General features: G+C 50.9%; 8 protein-coding genes across 8 annotated transcripts in view; 5 read left to right on the plus strand and 3 right to left on the minus strand.

Moving 5' to 3' along the window:
- Positions 1 to 2,915, minus strand: part of VE01_06606 (uncharacterized protein) — a gene marked incomplete at its 3' end in the record, with an annotated part of 4,601 nt that extends 1,686 nt beyond the window's left edge. The window contains exons 1-2 of the mRNA XM_018276048.2: positions 2,496 to 2,915; positions 30 to 2,444 (exon numbers count right to left, since the gene is read on the minus strand). Coding sequence (XP_018129029.2) covers positions 30 to 2,444; positions 2,496 to 2,891 — 2,811 coding nt within the window. The 5' untranslated portion in view covers positions 2,892 to 2,915. The remainder of the gene's footprint in view (positions 1 to 29; positions 2,445 to 2,495) is intronic.
- Positions 2,916 to 4,735: 1,820 nt separating this feature from the next.
- Positions 4,736 to 6,206, plus strand: VE01_06607 (uncharacterized protein). Its single transcript, XM_018276049.2, has one exon. It carries the CDS (start codon positions 4,821 to 4,823, stop codon positions 6,036 to 6,038), a length of 1,218 nt encoding a protein of 405 aa, XP_018129028.1. The 5' UTR covers positions 4,736 to 4,820; the 3' UTR covers positions 6,039 to 6,206.
- A 302-nt stretch (positions 6,207 to 6,508) lies between these two features.
- Positions 6,509 to 9,624, plus strand: VE01_06608 (uncharacterized protein). Its single transcript, XM_018276050.2, has 3 exons — positions 6,509 to 7,408; positions 7,506 to 7,953; positions 8,007 to 9,624. The coding sequence occupies exons 1-3, from the start codon at positions 7,162 to 7,164 to the stop codon at positions 8,413 to 8,415; spliced, it is 1,104 nt and encodes a 367-aa protein (XP_018129027.1). The 5' UTR covers positions 6,509 to 7,161; the 3' UTR covers positions 8,416 to 9,624.
- Positions 9,625 to 13,577, plus strand: VE01_06609 (uncharacterized protein). Its single transcript, XM_059463815.1, has 3 exons — positions 9,625 to 11,650; positions 11,703 to 11,938; positions 11,994 to 13,577. Exons 1-3 carry the CDS (start codon positions 9,822 to 9,824, stop codon positions 13,421 to 13,423), a joined length of 3,495 nt encoding a protein of 1,164 aa, XP_059319585.1. The 5' UTR covers positions 9,625 to 9,821; the 3' UTR covers positions 13,424 to 13,577.
- Positions 13,578 to 14,129: 552 nt separating this feature from the next.
- On the minus strand, positions 14,130 to 15,432 carry VE01_06610 (uncharacterized protein). Its single transcript, XM_018276052.2, has 2 exons — positions 14,743 to 15,432; positions 14,130 to 14,585 (listed from the first exon to the last, which is right to left on the minus strand). The coding sequence occupies exons 1-2, from the start codon at positions 14,947 to 14,949 to the stop codon at positions 14,427 to 14,429; spliced, it is 366 nt and encodes a 121-aa protein (XP_018129103.1). The 5' UTR covers positions 14,950 to 15,432; the 3' UTR covers positions 14,130 to 14,426.
- An 820-nt stretch (positions 15,433 to 16,252) lies between these two features.
- Positions 16,253 to 19,147, plus strand: SUR1 (zinc-finger protein). Its single transcript, XM_018276053.2, has 3 exons — positions 16,253 to 16,604; positions 16,695 to 18,387; positions 18,438 to 19,147. Exons 1-3 carry the CDS (start codon positions 16,573 to 16,575, stop codon positions 18,483 to 18,485), a joined length of 1,773 nt encoding a protein of 590 aa, XP_018129104.1. The 5' UTR covers positions 16,253 to 16,572; the 3' UTR covers positions 18,486 to 19,147.
- Positions 19,148 to 19,390: 243 nt separating this feature from the next.
- Positions 19,391 to 21,126, minus strand: VPS26 (Vacuolar protein sorting-associated protein 26). The gene is made up of 4 exons (XM_018276054.2): positions 20,621 to 21,126; positions 19,975 to 20,472; positions 19,776 to 19,892; positions 19,391 to 19,660 (listed from the first exon to the last, which is right to left on the minus strand). Exons 1-4 carry the CDS (start codon positions 20,835 to 20,837, stop codon positions 19,536 to 19,538), a joined length of 957 nt encoding a protein of 318 aa, XP_018129102.1. The 5' UTR covers positions 20,838 to 21,126; the 3' UTR covers positions 19,391 to 19,535.
- Positions 21,127 to 21,396: 270 nt separating this feature from the next.
- Positions 21,397 to 22,887, plus strand: VE01_06613 (uncharacterized protein). The gene is made up of 3 exons (XM_018276055.2): positions 21,397 to 21,968; positions 22,036 to 22,329; positions 22,471 to 22,887. The coding sequence occupies exons 1-3, from the start codon at positions 21,668 to 21,670 to the stop codon at positions 22,677 to 22,679; spliced, it is 804 nt and encodes a 267-aa protein (XP_018129064.2). The 5' UTR covers positions 21,397 to 21,667; the 3' UTR covers positions 22,680 to 22,887.
- The last annotated feature ends 3 nt before the right edge of the window (positions 22,888 to 22,890 follow it).

Genomic DNA, 22,890 nt, shown 5'->3' on the forward strand with positions numbered 1-22,890 from the left:
TTAGCGCCCTTGTCAAGCAGCAGCTTCACCACTCCCTCATGCCCATTCCCTGCGGCCCACGAGAGTGGCGTCCGGCCACTGCTGTCTTCAGTCTCTAGCTTAGCGCCCTTGTCAAGCAGTAGCTTCACCACTCCCTCATGCCCATTCCCTGCGGCCCACGAGAGTGGCGTCCGGCCACTGCTGTCTTCAGTCTCTAGCTTAGCGCCCTTGTCAAGCAGCAGCTTCACCACTCCCTCATGCCCATTCCCTGCGGCCCACGAGAGTGGCGTCTGGCCACTGCTGTCTTCAGTCTCTAGGTTAGCGCCCTTGTCAAGCAGCAGCTTCACCACTCCCTCATGCCCATTCCCTGCGGCTGACGAGAGTGGCGTCCGGCCATGGCTGTCTTTTGAGTCGATGTTGACTATGTCGGAGTTAAGTAGCGACTTGACGATGGCCTTGTGCCCGTCCCGCGCGGCTAGTAACAGCGGCGTCCGGCCCTCTTCATCTATTTCATTCGTGTTTACTACATTGCCTTTGAAGAGCCTACGCAGTAGGTCGTACATAAGTGACTCTTGCTCCGAAATGCAAAAGAGGTGCTGCAGCCAATATGCCTTTGCATATGAATGAAAGTGGAACTCATCCGCTAATTGAGGACTGACAAGCTTGCTTGTTTCCGCAAGAGTCTTTTCAATGTTGAAGTTAGGTTGCTTCCTAGACTTCAAAAGCTTTAATGCAAGACTTTGAACACTGCTTGGTACGTCTAGTGTTGAACGAACGATTTGGGATGGCGCTGATGCGGTCATTATTTGCTGGACTACCCTAGTAGATAGCTGGGTTCCAAAAACGCCATAATTGAGGTAGGTGACAATAATGTTTGCTATTGTTCTGTTTGCGCTATCAATTGTGATTCCTATGTTAGCTGAGTCTTTAAACCCGCTAAAGAGAAATTGCTTAACGCTATGGTGCACGAGTCGTATGGTCTTCTCCTCTTCATCGATAGTAAGGAGGCTTCCGCAGCAAGTTAATGTTGAATGTATGTCATTAAGACGCCTTGAGGGGTTCCAAACAGCGTCGCCAGGGACAACGCTTAAGGCATCTCGAAGTGCTTCTGCTGTTAAGGGACGGCAAGCTATAGTTATAAGCTCTAATATCCGTCTCTGATACGGCTTTCCATATTGTTCTGATTTCCGTAGAATACGAAAAAATGTTTCTGAGAGATCCTTGGGAAGATCCGCTAGAGCCTGGCGAATAGCATCATCTGTTTTCATGTTGCATAAGGACTCGATTTGTAGAGCTACCCAGAGAAACATTCCCTGGGATCCTTTAATGAGGGCGTCTTGGATTTCTAGTATAAGCATAGGATTTCCTATCACTAGCCTTTTAGACTCTATGCGACTCTCTAATTCTGCTAAGATGAATGCGTCAATATCAGGGTTATCATCTGGAATTGATGTAACCTGGGCGTTAATGAACTGCTCTAGGCTCAATTTCAAAACGTTGCTAGGATCGAGTCGGACTGATACACATACAAGTAGTGAAAATGTCTTCTGAAACTTCCAGAGCTGTTTGATTAATATGTCTCTTTCAGCTGGGTCACATTCATCCAGCCCGTCAAGGACGAAGTACGCTCTTGACGTAGGTGGAAGAGAGTGTTGGAGTAAGCTGAAAATCTCTTCGAAATCCAGAGCAAGATCAGTAGTGGTCTTATCAATGAATCTCGCTACTATCGCGAGATCTGCTATTAGGCGCAACAATTGTCGGGCTAGAGAACCAATGACTGTCCGCGCTTTCAAACTTTCTAGAATGTCGTGCCGGCAAAAGAAGTAAGCAACCGTAACATTCTTACTTCGACAGTTAAGATTTAGATCATCAATTAGGTTAGCTAGCAGAACGGATTTTCCGGATCCTAGCCCGCCCGTACATATTAGTGTACAGGAAGATTTTTGACCTTTCCAGTCCTTATATGCGACAATTTGGTTGAGTAGAGTTGTGTTTCCGATCTTTCGCGTCTGCTTCCATGTCGTCTCATAATCATATATAGAGCAGGAATCGAGGACCCGTACGTTTGTCTTTAGCTTTTGCCGAAGCGATACAGATTCAGAAAACTTGCTAGAAAAAGCTCTGAATTTAGAGTTATCTTGGGCTTCCTCCTTAATCATTTTTGTCGTTAGCAGGGTCGCCTCCTCTTTAATCTCATTCGCCCAGCGGTCGAGATCAGATTGGTATGTTTTCATGTCTGAATCACTTAGAGTAGATGCAAATTGCGCTAAGGCGGACTTCTGTGTAAACTTTAACGATTGATGGCAAAGATGAACCACCACAATGAAATATTCGTGCAGGTAGGACTGCATTTTCTTAGAGCGCGGATATAGCAATGCCATCATCTGGTAACGAGGGGCCGAGCGACCAGCGGTCATAAGGAGTTCTGATAACTTTTCCAGATAGGAAGTGAAGTTTGCAATTGACTACGAAGATTTTAGTACAAGATGCAGCTAAAGATGTCAAGGGTTACTGACAAGCAATGACATTCGCACCAACGACCAGACACCGCAAGCGATTAGATTCTGTGACCCGCCTATTATAACATCACCAAGCGCAGCGAATTGCTGAACGCCGTGCAGAAAACTGATCAGCCGAGGCGCAAAACAACGTCTGCAACCAATCTTTCTAGTAGCGTCTCCAATTTCAGCTATGAGTTGGTCAACATCGCGGGGATCTGGAGGGGAAGCGTGCGATTGAGATCTGTAGGTAGCTTTCTGGTCACTCGGGAGGTCAGCAACAAACTGCGACACGGCTTGCGCTAGACGAATTTCGGACTTTAGCGGCGAAGCTTTTGAAAATACAATAGACATGGTGGTGGGTGACATTCTAAAGGCACTACGGATAACGTCGCACATCAAGCAAAATCGCATATATTCCTAGAATAATTATGTGGGAAGATAGAAGCTAAGTAGAGGTTGATTGGGATGAGCTGATAAAAGGCGTCAGGTGCTGCATGCACAGCCACAACGAGGTTTGAACAGTGATTGGTGTAGCTGTCGTTAAAATTGGATGTTGAAGGATTGGGCAGCAATACTTGAGGCTGATGATTTATTGTCTATCGCTTATTCTGCCAATGACTGATCGCGTTTATTAAGCGGTGCCGCAATGTGTAACTATTTACTTGCTGAGCCGCAATGTGTAACTGAGTTACACATTGCGGCTCAGCGGCTCAGCAAGTAAATACACCCCGGATCGTTTATCTATGAAAATTGAGCGAAAATCATCAACAATCAGTAGTTGGCGATGAGGGACCTGCAGACTAGCAAAATTGATTGGCATACAGAATCTCGCCATGTGGGCTGCAACCTTCTGGCGCCTCCCGGGCAATCAATGGTGCTGTGACTGTGAGACAAATGACGTGTTGGCCGCTGAAGACCTAATACTTTCTCAGTCAAAGTGCAGTTCACAATATACTTCATTGCGATGCCCTAACATCACAGGAACTGTTGATATCAGGATAAAATAACATAAATGTTCAAGCATCCTCTATGGCATATTGCACGCCCAGCAGTGTCGGCCACCTCGCAGGTGGTGAGTTTCTTGTAAACATACCATGAGTAAAATCATGCCGGGAGGGAGCAAGATTCGGGGCTATGGTGTGGAATATAAAGTGCTGTAGTGTAGGTACCGCACGGATATGATTAACATACAATTGTTATAACGTTGATGTGACTGAGGCATAATGAGACAATTGGCGCAATTATAGTAACCGCATTAGGACACTAGGTTCAAAAAATGCAGGGGGAAGCCAGTTTTGCAAGCGACTGTACATGCATCATGTTGTTTTGAGTGCTGCTTTTTGGATATTTATCACTGCGGGTGGATGGCGCTGTCCACCAAGGTGATACAATGTGCTGTTAGAGCTGCTTCAGCAGACTGAGCTGGTAGTTGCGGTTGGAGCGCTAGAAATGACTCCTTGATGCAGCTATAGTCGACCTAAGGTCAGAAACTTGGAATGATATTTTTAGTGATGATCTCAAGTCTAATAAGTGGCTCCCGGAACGTCTAAAACGGTCCCCCTAGTGTAATGTTTTAAACGTAGCAAACGGCTCCTCGAAATCAATACTCGGCTCCAAGGTTGAATACTTGAGCTGGACAGCTATTGCGTTCGTTTATGGCTTGAGAAGCGGCCGGAATTCTGCGCTCTCCGTCTGTTCGCAGTTCAGTGATGGTGTTACGGTGGCATAAAACAGCACCGGAAGCTGCTGGATTCAGCAGCCCAAACACCACCACTTAGACTAAACTTGTAAACTCTATACGAGGGGTCTTTTGTTATCTGGAAGATATATATTTGAGATATTTTCCTTTCCTAATTTTATTTATTTTAAATGCCAATATATATTCTTACTTATGTTATGGTAACACACATTCATTAATTTTGGTCGCACGGAGAATATATTAACGAACTCCAGTATCTAACTGCCGACCTATATGTATATTATGCCACTAAAGTAAACTATCGGCCTCTCTATAATTCACGTTAAAATTGTATGGGTCTCATTATAAGATAGAATCCGCACCATTTTATATACCCCGCTACTCGGGGTAAATGGCCCCGGCAAGTGACCCCGGCCCGCCATTGCGGTCGCGGTTAAGTTCCGCATTCGGTATTCTCCCCACTTATCCAGGGATATTTTGGAAAGGCGGAGTAAATATGGGGGATTCATCCAGGTTACCCCACACGAGCAGCGATATAAAAGGGTAATGAGGGAAAAGTAGCTATCTGTAATATGCAACATATATCTGCAGCCAACAATTCTGTAACAATCCTACCAGGCCTCCCAGTCCATTGAACAAGCATGTCTCCCAATCACCCTCCAAACCCGCAGTCAAAACCCCCCTTGCAATCTATAATCAGCTGTCACGACTTCGAGCATGCAGCTTCAATCTCGCTAGCCCCGAAGACATGGTCCTTCTACTCATGCGCCGCCACGGATCTGGTAACCCACAAGCTGAATAGCAGCATATACAACCAGATCCTCTTTCGCCCCCGCACAATGACCGATGTCTCCACCGCCGACACGTCAACCTCCATCCTCAGCCGCCGCTCCACTCTTCCGCTCTTTTGCGCCCCTGCCGCTCTCTCAGCAATGGTGCATCCCGACGGGGAACGGGCCCTCGCGCGCGCGTGCCAGAAATCCGGCATCCCGCAATGCGTCAGCACCAGCGCGTCGTTCCGGGTAGAAGACATCTTCGCGTCGATTTCCCAGCCGCCAGTGCTGGATACGCCGCCGCCTGCTCCAATGACGTTTTTCTTCCAGCTGTATGTTGATAAGAATCGCGCGAAGTCGGAGGAGTTGCTGAGGACCGCGGAGAGGCTGGGGGCGAAGGCGGTGTTTGTCACGGTGGATGGGCCGGTGCAGGGGAAGAGGGAGGCGGATGAGAGAGTAAAGGCGGACAGGGAGTTGGTGTCGCCGATGAGTGGGACGAGGGCGAAGAATGATGAGAAGAAGGGGAATAGTATTTCGAGGGCGATGGGGTCGTATATTGATCCCACGCTGAGTTGGAAGGATGTGGAGTGGCTGAGGAGGAGTACGAAGTTGCCGATTATTTTGAAGGGGATTATGACGGCGCAGGATGCGGTGCTGGCGATGGAGCATGGGATTGATGGAATTGTGCTTAGCAACCATGGTGGTAGGAATCTCGACACGACCCCGCCTCCGATGTTGGTTCTGTTGGAGATTCAGAAGAATAGCCCAGAGGTCTTGGACAAGGTGGAAGTGTTTGTTGATGGGGGTATCAAGCGAGGAACAGATATCTTTAAAGCATTGTGCCTTGGAGCAAAGGCTGTCGGTATTGGACGGGGCTTTCTTTGGGCACTTAATTATGGAGAGGAGGGCGTGGAGAAGTTCATTGATATCTTGAGGGATGAGCTCGAGACTACGATGAAGCTTTGTGGGATTACGGATCTGAGCCAGGTTCATCCGGGTCTGGTGAACACGCTCGCTATTGACCATTTGGTACCTAGTGGCGAGGGGCATCCGTATGCGAAGTGGAGGCCGAAGGCTAGGATATAGAGTGCACGCTTCCTTCTTGTATTTTCTATGAGAAAATATTAGGCATTGGTGAAGGGACAAATTTCCTGGTAGCAACAATGCTAATGGCCGCTCAGGATGTGACAATGGCCGCCAATATCATACACGGACCTATTGGCATATTGAAGACTTATAGCTCTCTCTCATGAGTATAGTATATTTCGATACCGTGGTTATTGAGCCAAAAAAATCCATCCAAATACTCTACTCTATCTCCTGAAATGATATCCCTCCAGTAAGGCATCGGCTATTTTGGATTACTAACAATTTACTACTGTATACGAACCCGAGACTCGGGTCCATAATGATCTGCGTTGACAGGTGGTGGGGATAAATCCCTCGAACGGGCTAACAATGCGCCGATAACCTGTCAGACAGATTAAAGAAGGGATCAATACAGGGGTCATATCAGAACCACAAAAAACAGACAGAATTGACAGAATGGCGTATTTCGACTTTGAATCCGAACAACAAAGACTTTCAAACATCATGAAAGTAGTCTCCCATAAAGTGCATTTCAAATGCCAAGCAGTTTCCCTTGGCCGCCCCTCTCTCTAATGGCAACTAAGAAAAGTATACATGGGACAGCCCAGAAGCTTGTCATTTCCCAGTTGGGCGACAGGAGCAGAGATCTGCATTACAACAAAGCCCTCTCCCGCTTAAATTACTTCAATCAGATAGTTCTACGCCACCGGAGCTTCCTAAACCCATACACCCATCCGGACACGGGCAAGCTCAGCAAAATATCGAAGCAAACCTTACATGATCTCCCCCCGTCTCTACGCGAACCTACCATGGCGACGCTGGAGGCCGGGGACTCTAAGCCACCTATTTAACTTCGTGTGAACTCGGGCTGGCTACTGTGATAGGTGATTCTTATACACGTGCACTGAGACAATGAGGTGTTAAGTGCCCGCACCCGCACGCGCAGGTGACGGATGTGGAGATTTGTGGATGGAGAATTTTGCTTATATCAAAGTGCCATCTCGCGGGGAGCCTTGCTTGTGTGGACTCCTTTTCCGAGATAAAGTTTGCACGCTTCAACGTCTAGCCACCTCTTCACCTCGTTGGTTTCTAGACCGCAACAAAGACAGAAAACGCAGCCATGGCGCGCCTTCGTATTTTAGGGGCTGTGGCCTTCTTGCTCCTGCAGGTTGCAAGATGCGACGATTCCCCTGTGTCGCGCGACTACCCTCTTGTTCCGGGTGAAATTGAGGGAACACCGCCTATCAAGTATTCGCCTCCAGCTGGCTCCATGCCCCTCAATGGCCGAGAGCTGGTTTCCGAATGGTCCAATACTGGCTTCCTCTCCAAGCGTTATTGTGTGGACGCTGGATACGTACCGTGCTCTGGTGAGTTTAACACTCCCAATAACCCTCGTGGGTGATGTTGTCGCTGTAGAAGAGCCAAGGAGTAGAAGATCCAAAGCTGACACCTCTCTCCCACAAGACACCGGATGCTGCCCTTCTCTAGGACAGTGCTGTCCCGGCTCTCCCTACTGCAAAGCCCAATCGAACGGCGTCTGCTGCGGCTCCACGGGCGTCTGCCCCGGCGGCTTCGAGTGCAACTCCATCTGCCGCTGCGTCGAGACCGGCGGGAGCTGTTGCGCGGACGGGCGATACTGCCAGGCAGGACACTCGTGCTGCTACTCCGGCTGCGTGCCAGACGGGGGACAGTGCTGCTCTAACGGGCAGATGTGCGATGTGGGGAATATCTGCGTTGTTAATTTGAGCAATGGGCGGTACGGCTGCTGCACTGATCTGAGCTGTACGGCGTATGTGGAAAGCGGGAGCACGATCGCTTTGACGCATTCGACTCCGGTGGTTACGACGGAAGCTCCGCGAGTCACCCAGACTGTCGATTCGGGCTATGTCTATTACTACTGGACTTTCACTTGGTATGGTGTCCCGTTCTCACCCAATTCTGCGCTCTTGTACTAACAGTTCCTAGGTCGTACTACTCCTATTACTACACCTACATATACCAGGTAACGACGCTGACCACGACATACGTGACAACGACAACCATAATCTCCGCCTACGAGTCCGACAGCGCAGCTGCCACTTCTGAGCTCAACCGAATCTCTTCCAAGTACTTCAGCACGGGATTCCCCACGCCGACAGATGCTACTACCGCGCTGGCTGCCACTACCAACGCGAACACGCCCTCGGAGACAGGGTCTAGCGGAAACGACGGAAATAACGGCGGTAGCCTCCCTGGCGTTGGCATTGGTGGTGTTGGCGGGGGCGGCGGCTCTGTTGGGGGAGCGGGGATGGTGAAGAGCAGTTTGCCTACGCTGACCTTGTGGGCGTTTGCGATGGGGGCAGTGGCTGTTGGGACCGGGATGCTGTTACTGTGATGTCCTGGAAAAGGAAGATTGTGTATACCATGCAAGGCTATGAGTTGTGGATGCGGATGCGGAGAGAGGAAGCCGCTCGGATCTAATGGCTAGGCGGGGGAGGAGTTGTATAGTAGACGCCGTAGGCGTATGGAATGGGCCCGAGGGATGACCAATGATACCAACGTTTCTATGATATATTGCGTATAGGTTGTTGGTTTGGGGGCTAACATGCACCAGAGCAATAAGAGCTGCGGTTATATCTAGATATAGATATGCAAACCAACCCGCGAATCCTACCCCCACTATCGATGTCTGTCAATTAGTCTGCCACATGGGGTGCATGGCAACATCCTCTTGGCGACTGGAATCCTATTTCCCCGACCTGACCCCGTGGGGGTCGTTGGTGTTAGTGGGAGGATGTTAGTCTCTAATATTTATAGAAAACGCAAAAGGACAAGACATGTTGCACATGTAAAGGATGATAACGAATCGAGTTATTCCGGGCAAATTAGGCACCTTCCATTGGTTCTGGGGCTAGCTGATACGGATTTACTGGCTGAAGAATCCCATGTTGGACGCCCAGCACACGTTTTGTGGCAGTGACCAAGTCCCAACGCTAATCCCTGCCCAATTCTGCAGTACCTGGTACCTGTCTCAGCGACAACGGACCAATCCCGCAAGCTCTCCCGTCTGTTCTCGTCAGCACGACCCATTTTCAGCCTTGTCGACATCCAATACAGAGCGGCTTCGCCGAAGTCTATCGATCCTTTCGGTCGACAGGCCTGGGTTGGCTTGAAGTTCGGATGATGGATGACGGACGGGTAAGCAGCTTAGCATACGAAGCAGTCGTCCCATACGCCGGAGTTACGAGGTGTAAGCACTGTATGTAAAAGAGCTGAACGTCAGGAACCAGAGTTGCGATATGGTACCACACAACCACGACCTGATCGGCATCCCTGGGTGTGGTGGACACCAAGATATTACCTGTTCCGGACAACACTCCGGATCCCTTCACAAACGCACAAACGCACAGCCTCGGTCTGTCCCGCGGGTTGGCTTGCGCCCCAAGAAGCTGAATCGACCATACTCTTTCAGCCCCAAGGCTGCTGTAGTACTTGGACACATGGAGACTGGGCTCTTTGCTAGTGTATGCAGCATGCAATTAGAAGAGCAGCCTTGTGGGGCCGCTGTAGAATTGATGGAGGGGTGGTTCTCTAGGATGGGAGGTCACGGCTGCCTCAAAGATGGTAGATATCCGCTCTCTCTCTTTCTTGTTGGTGTTTCTTTTCCTTTTCCTTAGTATATACTTATCTGCGAATTACTTCATATCTTAAGCTCTCGTATGCGAACATTTTCCGGCGCATAGCTTCGATTCCCTGGAGCAACCACTGAGACTGTGATCGGGCTTTCTCGTGAACAGGCGCATGGTATTTTCTATTACGAAGCAAGAACCAAACCCGGCCAGTCATCAAGGCAAAATGTCTAATACTAATGGAACAAACGGTTCCAACGGTGCCCATCGTGTCAATGGAGCCAATGGTGCTAATGGCAAACACGAAATCCCCCCCGTTAGTAAACCACATCGTGTCGACTTTGCGCGCACGACGAGCAGAGGACCGCCCATTGACACGACCTGGGAGCGTGTGAACTCCTTCCCTCTCCCACCACATACGGCAACTCCTGGCGGCCCGACAGCAAGATCCCAAGCCAAGGTTCGATCCTACGGACAGAATGAAGACCCGAAGTGCTTCCCGAGGATATCAAAGCCTGTCGAGCTCCTGAGAACGAGCTATGATGTGCTAGTGATCGGTTCGGGATACGGGGGTGGAGTGGCCGCTTGCCGCATGGCAAGGGCAGGACAGACTGTCTGTTTGCTAGAACAAGGAAAGGAGAGGTGGCCGGGAGAGTATCCTAGCACGCTTCTCGAGGCTACGAAGGAGCTCCATATCTCGGGCGAAGTGCCGAGCGTTATATCAAAACCGAAAATGATTGACAAGGGTGATCCCACGGGATTATATCACTTGATTATGGGCGAGGGCCAGAATGCCTTCGTCGGGAATGGACTTGGAGGAACGAGCCTCTTGAATGCGAATGTCTTCCTCCGAACAGACGATGGAACTATGGGCCTTCACAACTGGCCGCCAGAGCTTCGAAAGCCGGGCGCATTGAACGATTACTACGAACTAGCTGAGAAAATGCTCGAACCTCAAAAGTATCCTGATGAGTGGCCTGAACTGCCGAAGCTGAACATGCTCGAGACACAGGCCAACCACCTCGGATGGGGAGACAAGTTCCGACGCGTCCCCCAGACCACTCGCTTCTCTGCTGGAGCGAATAGCACTGGCGTGGAGATGAATGCTTCTGCGTTGACGGGTCAAGATACCACGGGCCTCAATGATGGTAGCAAGTCCAGCACACTCGTCAACTATCTTAGTGACGCATGGAACTGGGGTGCTGAAATGTTCTGCGAATGTGAAGTCCGGTATATAAAAGAGCATCCCGATGAGGGGTATATCGTCTACTTCGCATGGCATGGCAGCGGCCGTGGAGCCTTTACTGAGCACTTGCATGAAGATCTCATGTGGGTGCACGCCAAGAAGTGCGTCTTCCTAGGAGCCGGATCCCTTGGGACAACAGAGATTCTGCTCCGAAGCAAAGCCATGGGATTATCAACGAGCTCGACTTTGGGAACTGGGATGAGCGGGAATGGCGACATCCTCGCTTTTGGATACAACTGCAATGAGAATGTGAATGCGATTGGTAGAGAATTTCCGTCGCCGTACCATCCCATTGGGCCCACGATTGCTGGTATAATTGATTGCCGTGAAGGCCACGAAAATCCGCTTGATGGCTTTGTCATTGAAGAGGGAGCAATTCCAAAGGCACTAGCTCCATTATTTCAAGTCATGCTTGAGTTGATGCCGGGTACTGCTCATCACGATGTCAGCCTGATTGGTAATGTGAGGAGCAAGCTTGCGAGTATAGGGAGTCACATACTTGGCCCTTATTACCAGAAAGGTAGTGTTGAGAAGACCATGGTTTATCTCGTTATGTCGCATGATTCAAACCAGGCCATCCTTTCTCTTAAGAATGATAAGCCTCTATTGAAGTTCCTGGGCGTGGGAAGGTCGGATCATGTTGAGTATCTCAATGATATTTTGGCGCAGGCTACGTCTGCTGTAGGGGGCACATTTGTGAATAGCCCATTTTACGCTGCTCTTGGAAAGCAGGAAATTACTGTACATCCTATTGGGTAAGAATATCTTGCTATAAATTGGTTGATCGGACTTACTAACAGGAAATAGGGGAGCATGTATGAGTAGCTGTGGCACAGGGAGAACCGGCACAACGAACCATTTTGGGCAAGTGTTTAAAGGGAATGGTAAAGAGACCCATGAAGGGCTCATTGTTACCGATGGAGCAATTGTTCCAACGGCTCTGGGCGTCAATCCCCTCGCTACTATCACCGCCCTTGCGGAGCGCTCGGTAAAGTATACGGCAGATAGAATGGGTGTGACCATTGACTATGATACTAAGAATGGTGCGTTCATTTAAAATCAAATCCGCAGAGGGATTCATCAAGCTAACGTTCTTAGGTCTTCTCGATCTCTTCGGATTCCCAAAACACGTAATTACTGGAGACGATAGCATCGTCAATGCCGAAAGTCTCATCGAAGAGACTGCAGCAGGAAAAGTGAGCGGCTTCGAATTCTCCGAAGTCATGTCCGGATTCATCCACTTTGGCGAAAACATGGAAGGAGACCGAACAGACGACTTCGAAGTTGCAGCTCGCACCGGGCGAGGACTATGCGAGGGCGCGAGGTTCTTCCTGAGCGTCAAGGCATGGAATACCCATACGATTGTCCGTCGCCCTGACCACTCGGCAATGTTGACTGGAACACTCGTCTGCGCTGGTCTACCAGGGAGCCCCTTTATGATAAAGCGTGGCGATTTCGGACTTTTTTCGGCAAATCAGTCAATATCGGGGACTAAGAACTTAACCTACAGCTTTCAGATGATAGGAACCGATCGCGAGAAGTACCAGTTTGAAGGGTTTAAAACGGTTAACGCCGGGGTAGTGCTCAACCCGATTGCGCTCTGGAGGGCAACTTCTACTCTCTATGTCACCATCAAGCGACTCAACGGCACCGTCATCGGGCGCGGCATACTCCACATCAAGCCTACAGATTTCCTATCCGAAGCACGCACCCTCACACCCACCGGCGACGGCCTCATCGCCAAAGCCACCTCCACCATATCCTTCCTCTCCTACTTCGCCAAGCAAGCCGCCTCCCTCTTCTTCACCCCCTTCAGCCCCCTCCAGTACCCCTCCCACACCCCCCGCGGCTTCATAAACACCTGCACCTCCGACGGCGCCATCGCCGTGATCGCCTCCGACGGCGTAAAGACATACATGAACAAGTGGGAATCCACGCACCCTGACCCCGCCTACCCGGTGCACGACCTCTTCATGGTCCCCGGCGCCTCGGTGGACCACCAGATCTTTAGTCTGCAGACGATTCCGAAGAACGCGGTGCAGTATTTTACGGAGAGGGGGTATCGCGTTTGGGTCCTTACGCATCGGATTGGGATGAATATGCAGCCGACGGATAAATGGACGACGTTTGATGCGCGTCTTGATATTCGCGCTGCGTTGGCGTATATCCGTAGCGTCTGCGGGAATCGCAAGATCTACACTATTGCGCATTGCATGGGCTCCGTGGCGCTGGCATCGGGGATGCTGGACGGGACGATACCAGTAGAGTGGATCAAAGGGCTGTCGTGCTCGCAAGTCTTCATGAATCCGCAATGGGCGCGGATTAACATGGCCAAGGTGATGATGCCATTCGATCTGACGCGCGCGTACCGGCTGCTGGGCGGGAACTGGTTCAGTTGCTCGAGTAGCGAGGATGATACGCTGGTGCAGAGGGCGATTGATCAGGTGCTGAGGTTTTATCCGGTGGAGCCGAGGGAGATGTGTAATAATGTTGCGTGTCATAGGACGTCTTTTGTTTTTGGGAGGTGAGCTATAACCCCCCCCCCTTCTACCCCTTTTATCTATCCTTGGAGGAGGCTGGCAGCTAACCAACGACGCAGATGCTGGAACCACGCCAACCTCAACGTAGCAACCCACGCACAAACCCACCGCTTCTTCGGCGGCGTCAACATGTCCCTCGAGCACCTCCTGATGTCGATGGGCGAGCACGGCCACGTCACTACCAACTTCCCCTTAGCTCAGAAACTTACCACGCCTACGAACTTGCGGCGCCTGAAGGGTCTCCCGATTTTCTTGTTCAGTGGCGCGGATAACCATGTGCTGCAGCCGGAGAGCACGCTGACGACGTATGAGACGCTGAGGGATATGTTTGGGGGGGAGAACTATGAGAGGGTTGTTATTGAGGGGTATGGGCATTTGGATTGTTGGATGGGGACGAGGGCGGAGAGGGATGTTTTTCCGGTTATTGGGGAGAGGGTGGAGAGGGTTTGTAGGGGGAGGGGGGTGGGGAAGGAGGAAGGGGGTGGTGTATGAAGAGTTTGGGGGTGGGGGGGTTAATGGGCGGAGGGAGTTTGGAGTTTGGGATTCTTGGGCTGAAGATTTGAAGGTTTATGAGACTCTGGGATATAATTGGGGGACGGAGTTTGTCTTTGCTCCTATTATGGGAACTGAGTATGTGAGTTATTGATATAATGATGGATAAGGACGTGTGTTATGATATTTTAATGCAAGCAGTGGCAGGACCACAGCCGTCGAATTAATTTTCATTATGTCGACTTCACCGTCTCTATGTAATCTAACGTGAACCAAAGAAAGAATAAAAGCATGTATTCTCTCAGTATCTGCTATGTCTTCAAGATAACCTCCAAGCCACCTCATATTCAAGCAAAATCAACGCTAGAAGTGATAAATGCAAAACCCCATACTCCCCTCATCATCAAATCATCAAATCATCACCATCGTCATCGCATCCAACTCCCCCGCATATCACCATCACCTCTTCCCCACCCCTCTCTCCTCCCATACCCCAAGCTCAATTATAACTCCTCACCGCCGCCGCAGCATCAGCATCCCTCCGCGCAACCTCCTCCCTACTAACCTCCTGCAACGTATCCGTCCTCCTCTGCATCTTCTGCGCGTTTAGCTGCTGTCCTAATTTCCCCGTCGGTTTCGCTGCTGCTTTTGCGCGGGCCTGTTATCATTAGCCTGTATCCCCCATATCTCCCCCATACCCCATCCCCATCTCCCATCTCCCGTCACGCACTCCCCGCCCCCCACACTCTCACACCACCACACCACACAAAAACCAAAGCGCAAACGGGGAAACAAAGCAAAAGAATATCTCATACCTCAGCAGCATCAGCAGCATCCCTCCTCGGATCCCCCCCCGGGCCCCCTCCCCCCGCCGCGCCCCCACCAAGTCGTCGCGGCGGCCCAGCAGCGGTCTTAGCAGGAGGTCTGGAAGTCGCGTTCTGTGGAGGGGCGGAGGAGAGGGTGCGGCCGGGGGTGGAGAAGGGGTCGGGGGATTTGGATTCGGATCCGCAGAGGTTGCCCATTTTTGATGTTGTTGTTGTGAGAGATGAAGAGGAAGGGAGGTGGTTGAGGTAGGGTGGATGGATGAGGATGAGGGGGGTGGCGTGGTGAGGGCGGGGAAACTGGGGGCGGGTGGTTTGGTTTCCTTCGGTTATGGGTTTAATATGGGAATGGAGGGGATGATGAAGGCAATTGAATGACTCTTTACGCGGTGTATTTGCGTGTTTGTTAAGTGGTGATGGGAGCAATCGCAATGCAATGGAGGTGTTGTGGTGGTGTAGTCGTGTGCAGTGGGGCTTAGAGTCTTGGAGGTTGGAGGTTGGAGCTCCTGGCGGTTTTTCCGGCCCGGGCGGAGTTGGTGGTGTAGTAGTAGAGGATGGAGCTATGGGCAAATTTATCCAGGCTTGGCCTTGGCCGGTAGATGGTGGAATAAATGGCGGCTACTAAGGGTTACTAAGGGATTTTAGACGGATGGGTTTGATTGATGATTAAGCTTGATGGATGGATTCTTTAAAATTAATAGAACGAATAGGATATAATCGTAAGTTATTACACTATTAGTATAGATAGCTATGGAAGGACACTATGGTTGCTAATAGTCGTAGCTGCTATAGGGTCTTCTTCTACCCTGCGGACCCCTCTATACCTTTTAGAGTGTACCCTCCGTTATACCCTTCCTTGCTATAGCACATGATCGTAGGAAGATATTTGCACTATTAATGCCATACCATATAACAAACTACTGTGCTCTAGTTAGTTGCAGCTGTTATAGGTAACCATTGGTAGGGTAGGGTCTTTCTTCTACCCTCCGAACCCCTCTATACCTTTTAGAGTGTACCGTCCCTCTACTACACCCTTCCTTGCTATAGAACAGGATCGTACGAAGATATCTGTTCTGTTGATTCAATAACAAACTACTACCACTCTCTAGTTAGTCGCAGCTGTCATAGCTAACCATGAAGTTTTTCTCCTTCTAACCCTCTAGACCCCTCTATATCCTCATGTATTGCTAAACCCTCTAACACCCTCTACTATACCCTTCTTTACTCAGCTCGGTAACTTCTACGGCAACAGTACGTACCCTAAATTTCGGGCACCTTGGGGTTTTTCCACGCTTTCGCTCTATCTATTATCTAATCACGCCCGAATTTTTATTTAAAGTCCTCTGATTGGTCAAACCCACCCCTCAGCGTCAACCTCCAAGGTAATTTTCCAATCCGCTACACCCCTTCCGGTAAAGCCGGTCCTCGCTTCTACTTCCCCTTTCGTCATCAACGGCTCTGATTTGTACTGTGCTGCACTAAGTAACCTTGTGGGTTGGGGCCACTGGGAAAAATCGTGAATGAAGACCTTTCTCGATGGTCCCCCGCGCGAAACTTCTCACCACCACACTTCCCGAGCGAAATCTTGTTGTTTTGTCCTTTGCCTGCACCTCGAAGATCCCTCCCATCTATTTTAGATTCACATCGAAACAACATCTTGCCCTTCTTGTCTACTGATATACTTCTCATTTGACACTCGACACCCTCGACTCGGTGCGCGCTATCTGCGTTATCCCACCGCTTCCGATAGTAACCTTGATGGGTTTGAGCCTCGACCTTTGATCCCGACCTCGAAACCCCTCTCAGCTACCTTGCGAGCTGCGAATGGGAGCAACTCCGTTCCAGGCGCTGCTTGGGTAAGAAACTCCCTCTGCATTTTTTAATCTTGTCGCCAGTCGCGTGTCGTTTCGCTCGTGGGGGGTAACAGACCGCTAATGACTCTACAGGCAGCTCGAGATAATGAACGACAACCGCGCCTACAACCCGTCGTCGGGAGGAAATATGGACATGATGTTCTCGCAGGATGGTTCGATCGACGCGGCAGACGTCTGGGCGAACGCGTTGCCATGGGATAGCTCGTCGAATGCTTATACCCAAGCCACGAATACCGAAGCGCCGTCTCCCCATCCCACGACCGAAGATTCTTTCCACCAGTCGCACCACGACCACTACTTCGGCAGCGGACACAGCAGCAGGTCTACAATCATCTACGAGGAGAAATGCGACAGCCCAGAGTGCCACGTTCAGGAATGTCACGAGCCCGACTGTGCGGAAGATCTCGTCGAATGCACCGACCCTTACTGCTTGCCCATTGACGCCTGCCCCGACCCAGATGTCTGTCACAGCGGGAGCACAAAATGCGCGGGGAGTCTCGAGATGGACATCGTGTCCGCAGCTGCGAGTCTGGCGGCCATGAAGCCCCCGACAATGTCGAACGGGCAATTTTACAACGGTCCGCAAAACTATGATTTTTGCGCTACGATCGCGAACGGGTACACGAGTGCCACTCACCCACCTCACTTCGGCGCCTGCATGTTCACCAATGCCTACATGCCTTCCTACAACAATGGCGGCATGATGGGAGCGGCGCAGGACAGCGGTATGTGCCAATACATCAACAACAACAGCAATTTCTGCCAAAGTCACGAGACCTACCATAATATGGGTCCTCCCTCCTTCCAAAACTCAACCCTCCAATACGCCATGTCCCTCCGCGACCTCTCCTCCCGCTCCTCCTCTTCCCAAGACCCCTTCGCCTTCTCCACCGAACCAACCCCCTCCTCCGCATCAACCTACTCCTCCCCCCACCCCCCATCCGACGTCGCCCTCCTCACCCCGGCCTCGCAACCCGATCCCAACTTCCCCGTCCCCGTCTGCCAATGGCACGACACCCCCACCTCCACGCCCTGCTCCAAAACCTTCGCCACGAAAGCGGCGCTGCAATCGCACATCCAATCTGTGCACACCGCTCCCCTCTCCAAATCTCTTGGCTTCGTCTGCCGCTGGTCTGGATGCAGTCGTCTCTCTCTCCCAGCCGACCGCGCAGGGTTCGCCCAGCGCTCGAAATTGGATAGACATATGCAGTCACACACTGGGCACAAGGCGTGTAAGTGCCCTGAATGCCACCACGAGTTCAGCACCTCCCAGACCCTCGAGAGTCACATGCGCACACACACCGGCGACAAGCCATTCAAGTGCAAAGAGCCCGGATGTGACTACGAAGCTGCCCAGGCGAGTCAATTGACGATGCACACGCGCACCAAGCATACGCGCGAGAAGCCCCTTCTCTGCGACTTCCCTGGGTGCGGACGCCGCTTCGCAGAGAGTAGTAATCTGAGTAAGCATAAGAAGATCCATGAGCCGGAGGAGGAGTGTCGGTGCGGGGTGTGTGGGAAGAGTTTTAGGCGGCGCGATCAGTTGAGGCGGCATTTGAAGATTCATGTTCGCAAGGATGGGTTGAGTGAGGTCGGGGCGAGGAAGGCGTTGGGGGGGAAGAGGGGGGAGGAGATGAGTGAGACGGGGAGTCAGTTGCTCAGTCCGAGTCCGAGTGTGCCACCGGGAGGGGCGGGGATGGAGATGGAGTTTAATGAGGAGGCACGGATGGGGATGGATATGGAGATTGATGGGGGGTCGATGATGGTATGTTAGCCTCCTGCTTTTCTGTCCTCACAGTGTGCTAACAATAATAGGCCTCACAGCAATCAATGACAGCCCAATCTAACTGGGCTATGACCTGATCTCCTCACTTTTTATCTCACAACACCACCACCACCACCATCACATCACATCACATCACACCAACACCAACACCAACACCTTCACCACCACGATTCAGCGAGCACTTGCAAGCATTAATCAGCCCCAAAAAGTTAGCGAAAGCGCCCCATCTGCACTATTCACGACATCATAATTGCCAGCCCGTCTATCTATTGGATGTTCTTCTCACGTGTGCGAATTTTTTACTTCGGTCGGTTTGGACAACAAAAAGCAATAATGACTCTTTTTTTGTTAAAGAGATTTTTTTCGTCTTCTTCTTGAGCAATGTTGTTATTATCTTAGACAGCGCCTTTTGGGTGTGGGAAAAATGGGATGGATGGATGGGAGGATTTTTTTAAAAGGATAGGATATGGAAAATGGGATGGATGGACGGCCTTAGGGGATGAAAATGAAACAAGGGATGGCGGAATAGAAAAAGGGAAAGGAAAAGGAAAGAGAATGGAAAATGGGGGGTAATGATCACGTAATCCACGCTGTTGATGAAAAGGGAAGTACTGTTTTGAAAAAAAAAGTGCGTTCGGGGAGCAGTGGAGAAGGGGAGGAGGGGATACCACAGGGTTTTATCTTGGCCTTGTCCAATGATTTAGTAGACAACGAAACGAAAGGGGAATGAAAAGAATAGGAAAAGTTAAATCTATAAATGGCCTTGTATGCAAGTGACTTTGCGATTGAATGTTTTTTAATCACTTGGAGGGAGGGGTTGGGTATTCTGGTAGAGTAGAGGTTTGTTACTCACTCACAGTCGAACAGGAAGGGGGAGGCTGGGATAATCGTAGCGTTGATTCCTAGAAACCATGACCCGTCGAACCGCACAGTGAGAGGAGCCAAGACGAGCATTTGTAGTTGAATAACGCATTAACTCCCCGCTACATCTTCCGCGATACTATATACATCAACCGCCTCATCATAAAAATCCCCTAACCCCCCACCCTTCTCTTGCTCACCCCACTCTCTTGCATCTCCCCGAATCCCTCCTCTCCTATTAACTCATCCAGTGCCTCATCACCAACCTACTGCTGAATCCTCTCCGGCGGGGGGGCGCCGATAATCTGTGTATTCTGCGGCTGCGCATCCGCGATCTCCGGGTTCTGGCGGTAGAGGACGATTTCGGATTGTTTGAAGTAGCGGCGTGCGTCTGTGTGGAGTGTTAAATTGGGGTTCTTCTACTTTTGGTTTTCCCCATCCCCGCGGGGGAAGGATTGGAAGGGAAAAAAAGGGGGGGGGAAAGGGTGGGGGGGGAAAGAACGTACCTTCGTCGATAAGGACGAGACTGAGGTAGTAGCGGGTGGAGTATTTCTTGTTGACTTCGCGGAAGGTGGGGGTTAGGTCGAAGCCACCGAGGAAGAGGCGGATAGGGATTGTTTCGCCTGTGATTGTTAGTCTATGCCCCATTATACGAATAGGAAAGCAGGATTGAAGGTAGAAAAGGACAGGTGCGCCAAAACATACCTCTCGAAGGACTCCCATCCATAATCTCAAACCTCACCAACGTCTCACTCTCATTATACTGATTCGGCGCCGTCCCCGTCGTCTCCCTCCTAATAATACTCAACTCCATATGCTTAATCTTCAACCTCACCAGCAAAAAGTAAATCCTCCCGACAATCACATCCTTAAGATGGTACTTGCTCTTACTATACTCGAACTCGATGTGCAGGCAATCCTCGATGCCGACATCCATCTTGATGCTGCTCTGCGTCTCCGGGGGGACTTTGTAGGAGTACACCCAGATGTCCTTTTCGCGGATGACGTCGGCCATGCGGCGGGAGACGGTGACGCGCACGAAGTAGCGGAGCTTGACGTTGATGCCGTTGTAGGACTCGTATTGCTTCTCGACGTTCTTGAAGTTGAAGGGGAAGGTTTGGGGGTGTTGCAGGTCGCCGGGGGCGGCGAGCTCTTGGCCAAGGGAGAGGAATTCGTAGTGGTTGCCGCGGTCGAAGAACATCTCTACGGGGGGCGGTTAGTTATGTTGCTCAATCCATTCATCACTCCTTGAACACCGGCAGGTTCTAGGAGCGCAACTTCCGCGTGTTCCGCACATCGCAGAGCACCGATATCCATCCAACTGAACGAGAGAAAGAAAGCAAGAACCTACCAATCGTCCCTATAAACTGGACCTTAATCCCCGTATGCTCCAACCTCTTCCCATCCTTCGGCCTCACCGTGACCGCGCCCCTCACACTCTCCTCATCCTTATACAGTGGCGCCTTCTCTCTCCGATTCTTATCAAGCTTCACATCCACCATCTGCCGATCACTCGTGTCCTCGAGCACGACGTCGATATCGACAGGCGTGCTGAAGAAGTACGCCATTACGGCGGGTTTGGTGTAGAGTAAGCTCACTGTGAGATTGTTTGCGCGGCCGAGACGGTGGGAGCAGAGAGCACTGATCGATTTACTGCCGATTGGGGAAGTGGCATGGATAGACGGTGGTTGCGACGCGGAGGTTGGCGGTGGTGGATTGGAAGGGACCGTATTCGCGGCCTGGCGACGTCAAGCTTGGGGTCCCGCTAGCGTCAACCGACAAGGCTGCGGTCTTGGCGCTGATGGCGGGAGCGACAGGCACGAGAATTGCTTCGCGGGCTGGAGAGGAATAATCACGTTACTATGTGCAATTAAAAGGGATATTTATATTTATCAATCTTTTTCTTCTCAAAATCAAATTGTGCTACTCAATTGACAAAACGAAATACATAATTGTTTGTAATGTTGCCCAATTGTATGGCGACGATTGTGATAAGGCAGCCGTTTGGCGTTGAACATCTAAAAGACAAATAAGTTATATATAGATTCTAGCATCCATAAACAAAATTTATTCCCCTCTTTCTTCCAAGCTCACTACCGTATAGCAGCACAAATAAATGCCGTGACTCCCAAAACTCGCTGACATAAGACCAAAATTCTCACCTCGTACCGCCCTTTACTATACACACGACGTCATCCCCACACCCCGCAATCGCCCCAAACTACCACCACCACCCTCCAACGATGTAATGAGTAATCCAACCCCAGCGCTGACAACTAAATAAACTCCAATATAACCCCATCCACCTGCATCAACCCCTCCCTCCTCCTCGTATACAGCCAGCGCCAGCCCAATTATACCAATATATAAACCACCAAACCACCCTCCGATTCTCACAATGCCACAACCCCCCCAACCACAACAATCCCACCCCATCATCCCCAACCCCCTCTCCCACCACCACACCCCCGGCTCCAAAATGGCACGCGAAGAAGACATTAAAACCTACGGCTTCGCCGCCCTCCCCCGCTCCACCGCCGCCCTGCTTGCCAGCCGCGTGGACCCCAAGCAGCCCACCGAGTTGGGGGTTGATGATATCCCGCTCCCCGATTCTCCGCTGGCTGGGAAGGTGGTGGAGTATGCGAGGAGGGAGTTGCCGGTGGAGACTTTTAATCATAGTATGAGGGTGTTTTATTACGGTATATCCCCATTTCCCCCCCTTCGCCTGTCCACTTCGCCAAAACCGGGACTGATATAAGAATGTAGGAATCGCAATAGCTCGCTTCTCCTTCCCCGAACTCCTAACCCCCAGCTGGATCACGACCTATCTCCTCACCTCCCTCCTCCACGATATCGGTACCACACCAAAAAACATCACATCCACGCTCCTTAGCTTCGAGTTCCACGGCGGACTGCTGGTGTTGGATTTACTCAAAAAGGAAGGGGCGCCAACGGCGCAGGCGGAGAGCGTGGCGGAGGCGGTGATACGGCATCAGGATTTGGGGGAGACGGGGTTTGTGACTAGTATTACTGCTGTGATTTTGTTGGCTACGATTTTCGGTTCGTCTTATTCCCTTCCATATACCCCATCTTGTGGTTTTAAGTGTTGTTGGTGTTCCCGCAAGACGAGTGGGGTTGCGGTTGCGGGTGGTGGGGTTCACGAGAGGTGGTGGAGAGAGCACAAGCTAACAACACCCACAGACAACGTAGGCAAGAACGCGGAACTCGTACACCCACAGACAATAGTGAATATCACGAATGCGTACCCCCGCATGAAGTGGTCGCAGTGTTTCGCGCATACGATTGGGCAGGAGATGGAGCTCAAGCCGTGGGCGCATACGAGTCATTTGGGGGAGAAGGAGTTTAAGGAGGGGGTGTTGGGGAATACGTTGATGGAGCCTTTTGAGTAGGCGATTAGGGAGAAAGATGGTGGGAAGGGAGGAAGAGTGTGTTGGCGATTTCTTGTACACCATGTCTCAGGAGGAGAGGGGGTTGTGCGAAACGGAGGTTGGGGGGTATAGTTAATAAGGTAATACAAAGTCACAAGTCTTGCGAAACGGAGCAGCTTTGTTGAAGTATATATTAATCCCAATTATCAAAATTCTACGACAACTGGTCATT

The sequence above is a fragment of the Pseudogymnoascus verrucosus genome (assembly GCF_001662655.1).
Source record: "Pseudogymnoascus verrucosus strain UAMH 10579 unplaced genomic scaffold scaffold_31, whole genome shotgun sequence".
Classification (NCBI taxonomy): Eukaryota; Fungi; Ascomycota; class Leotiomycetes; order Thelebolales; family Thelebolaceae; genus Pseudogymnoascus; species Pseudogymnoascus verrucosus.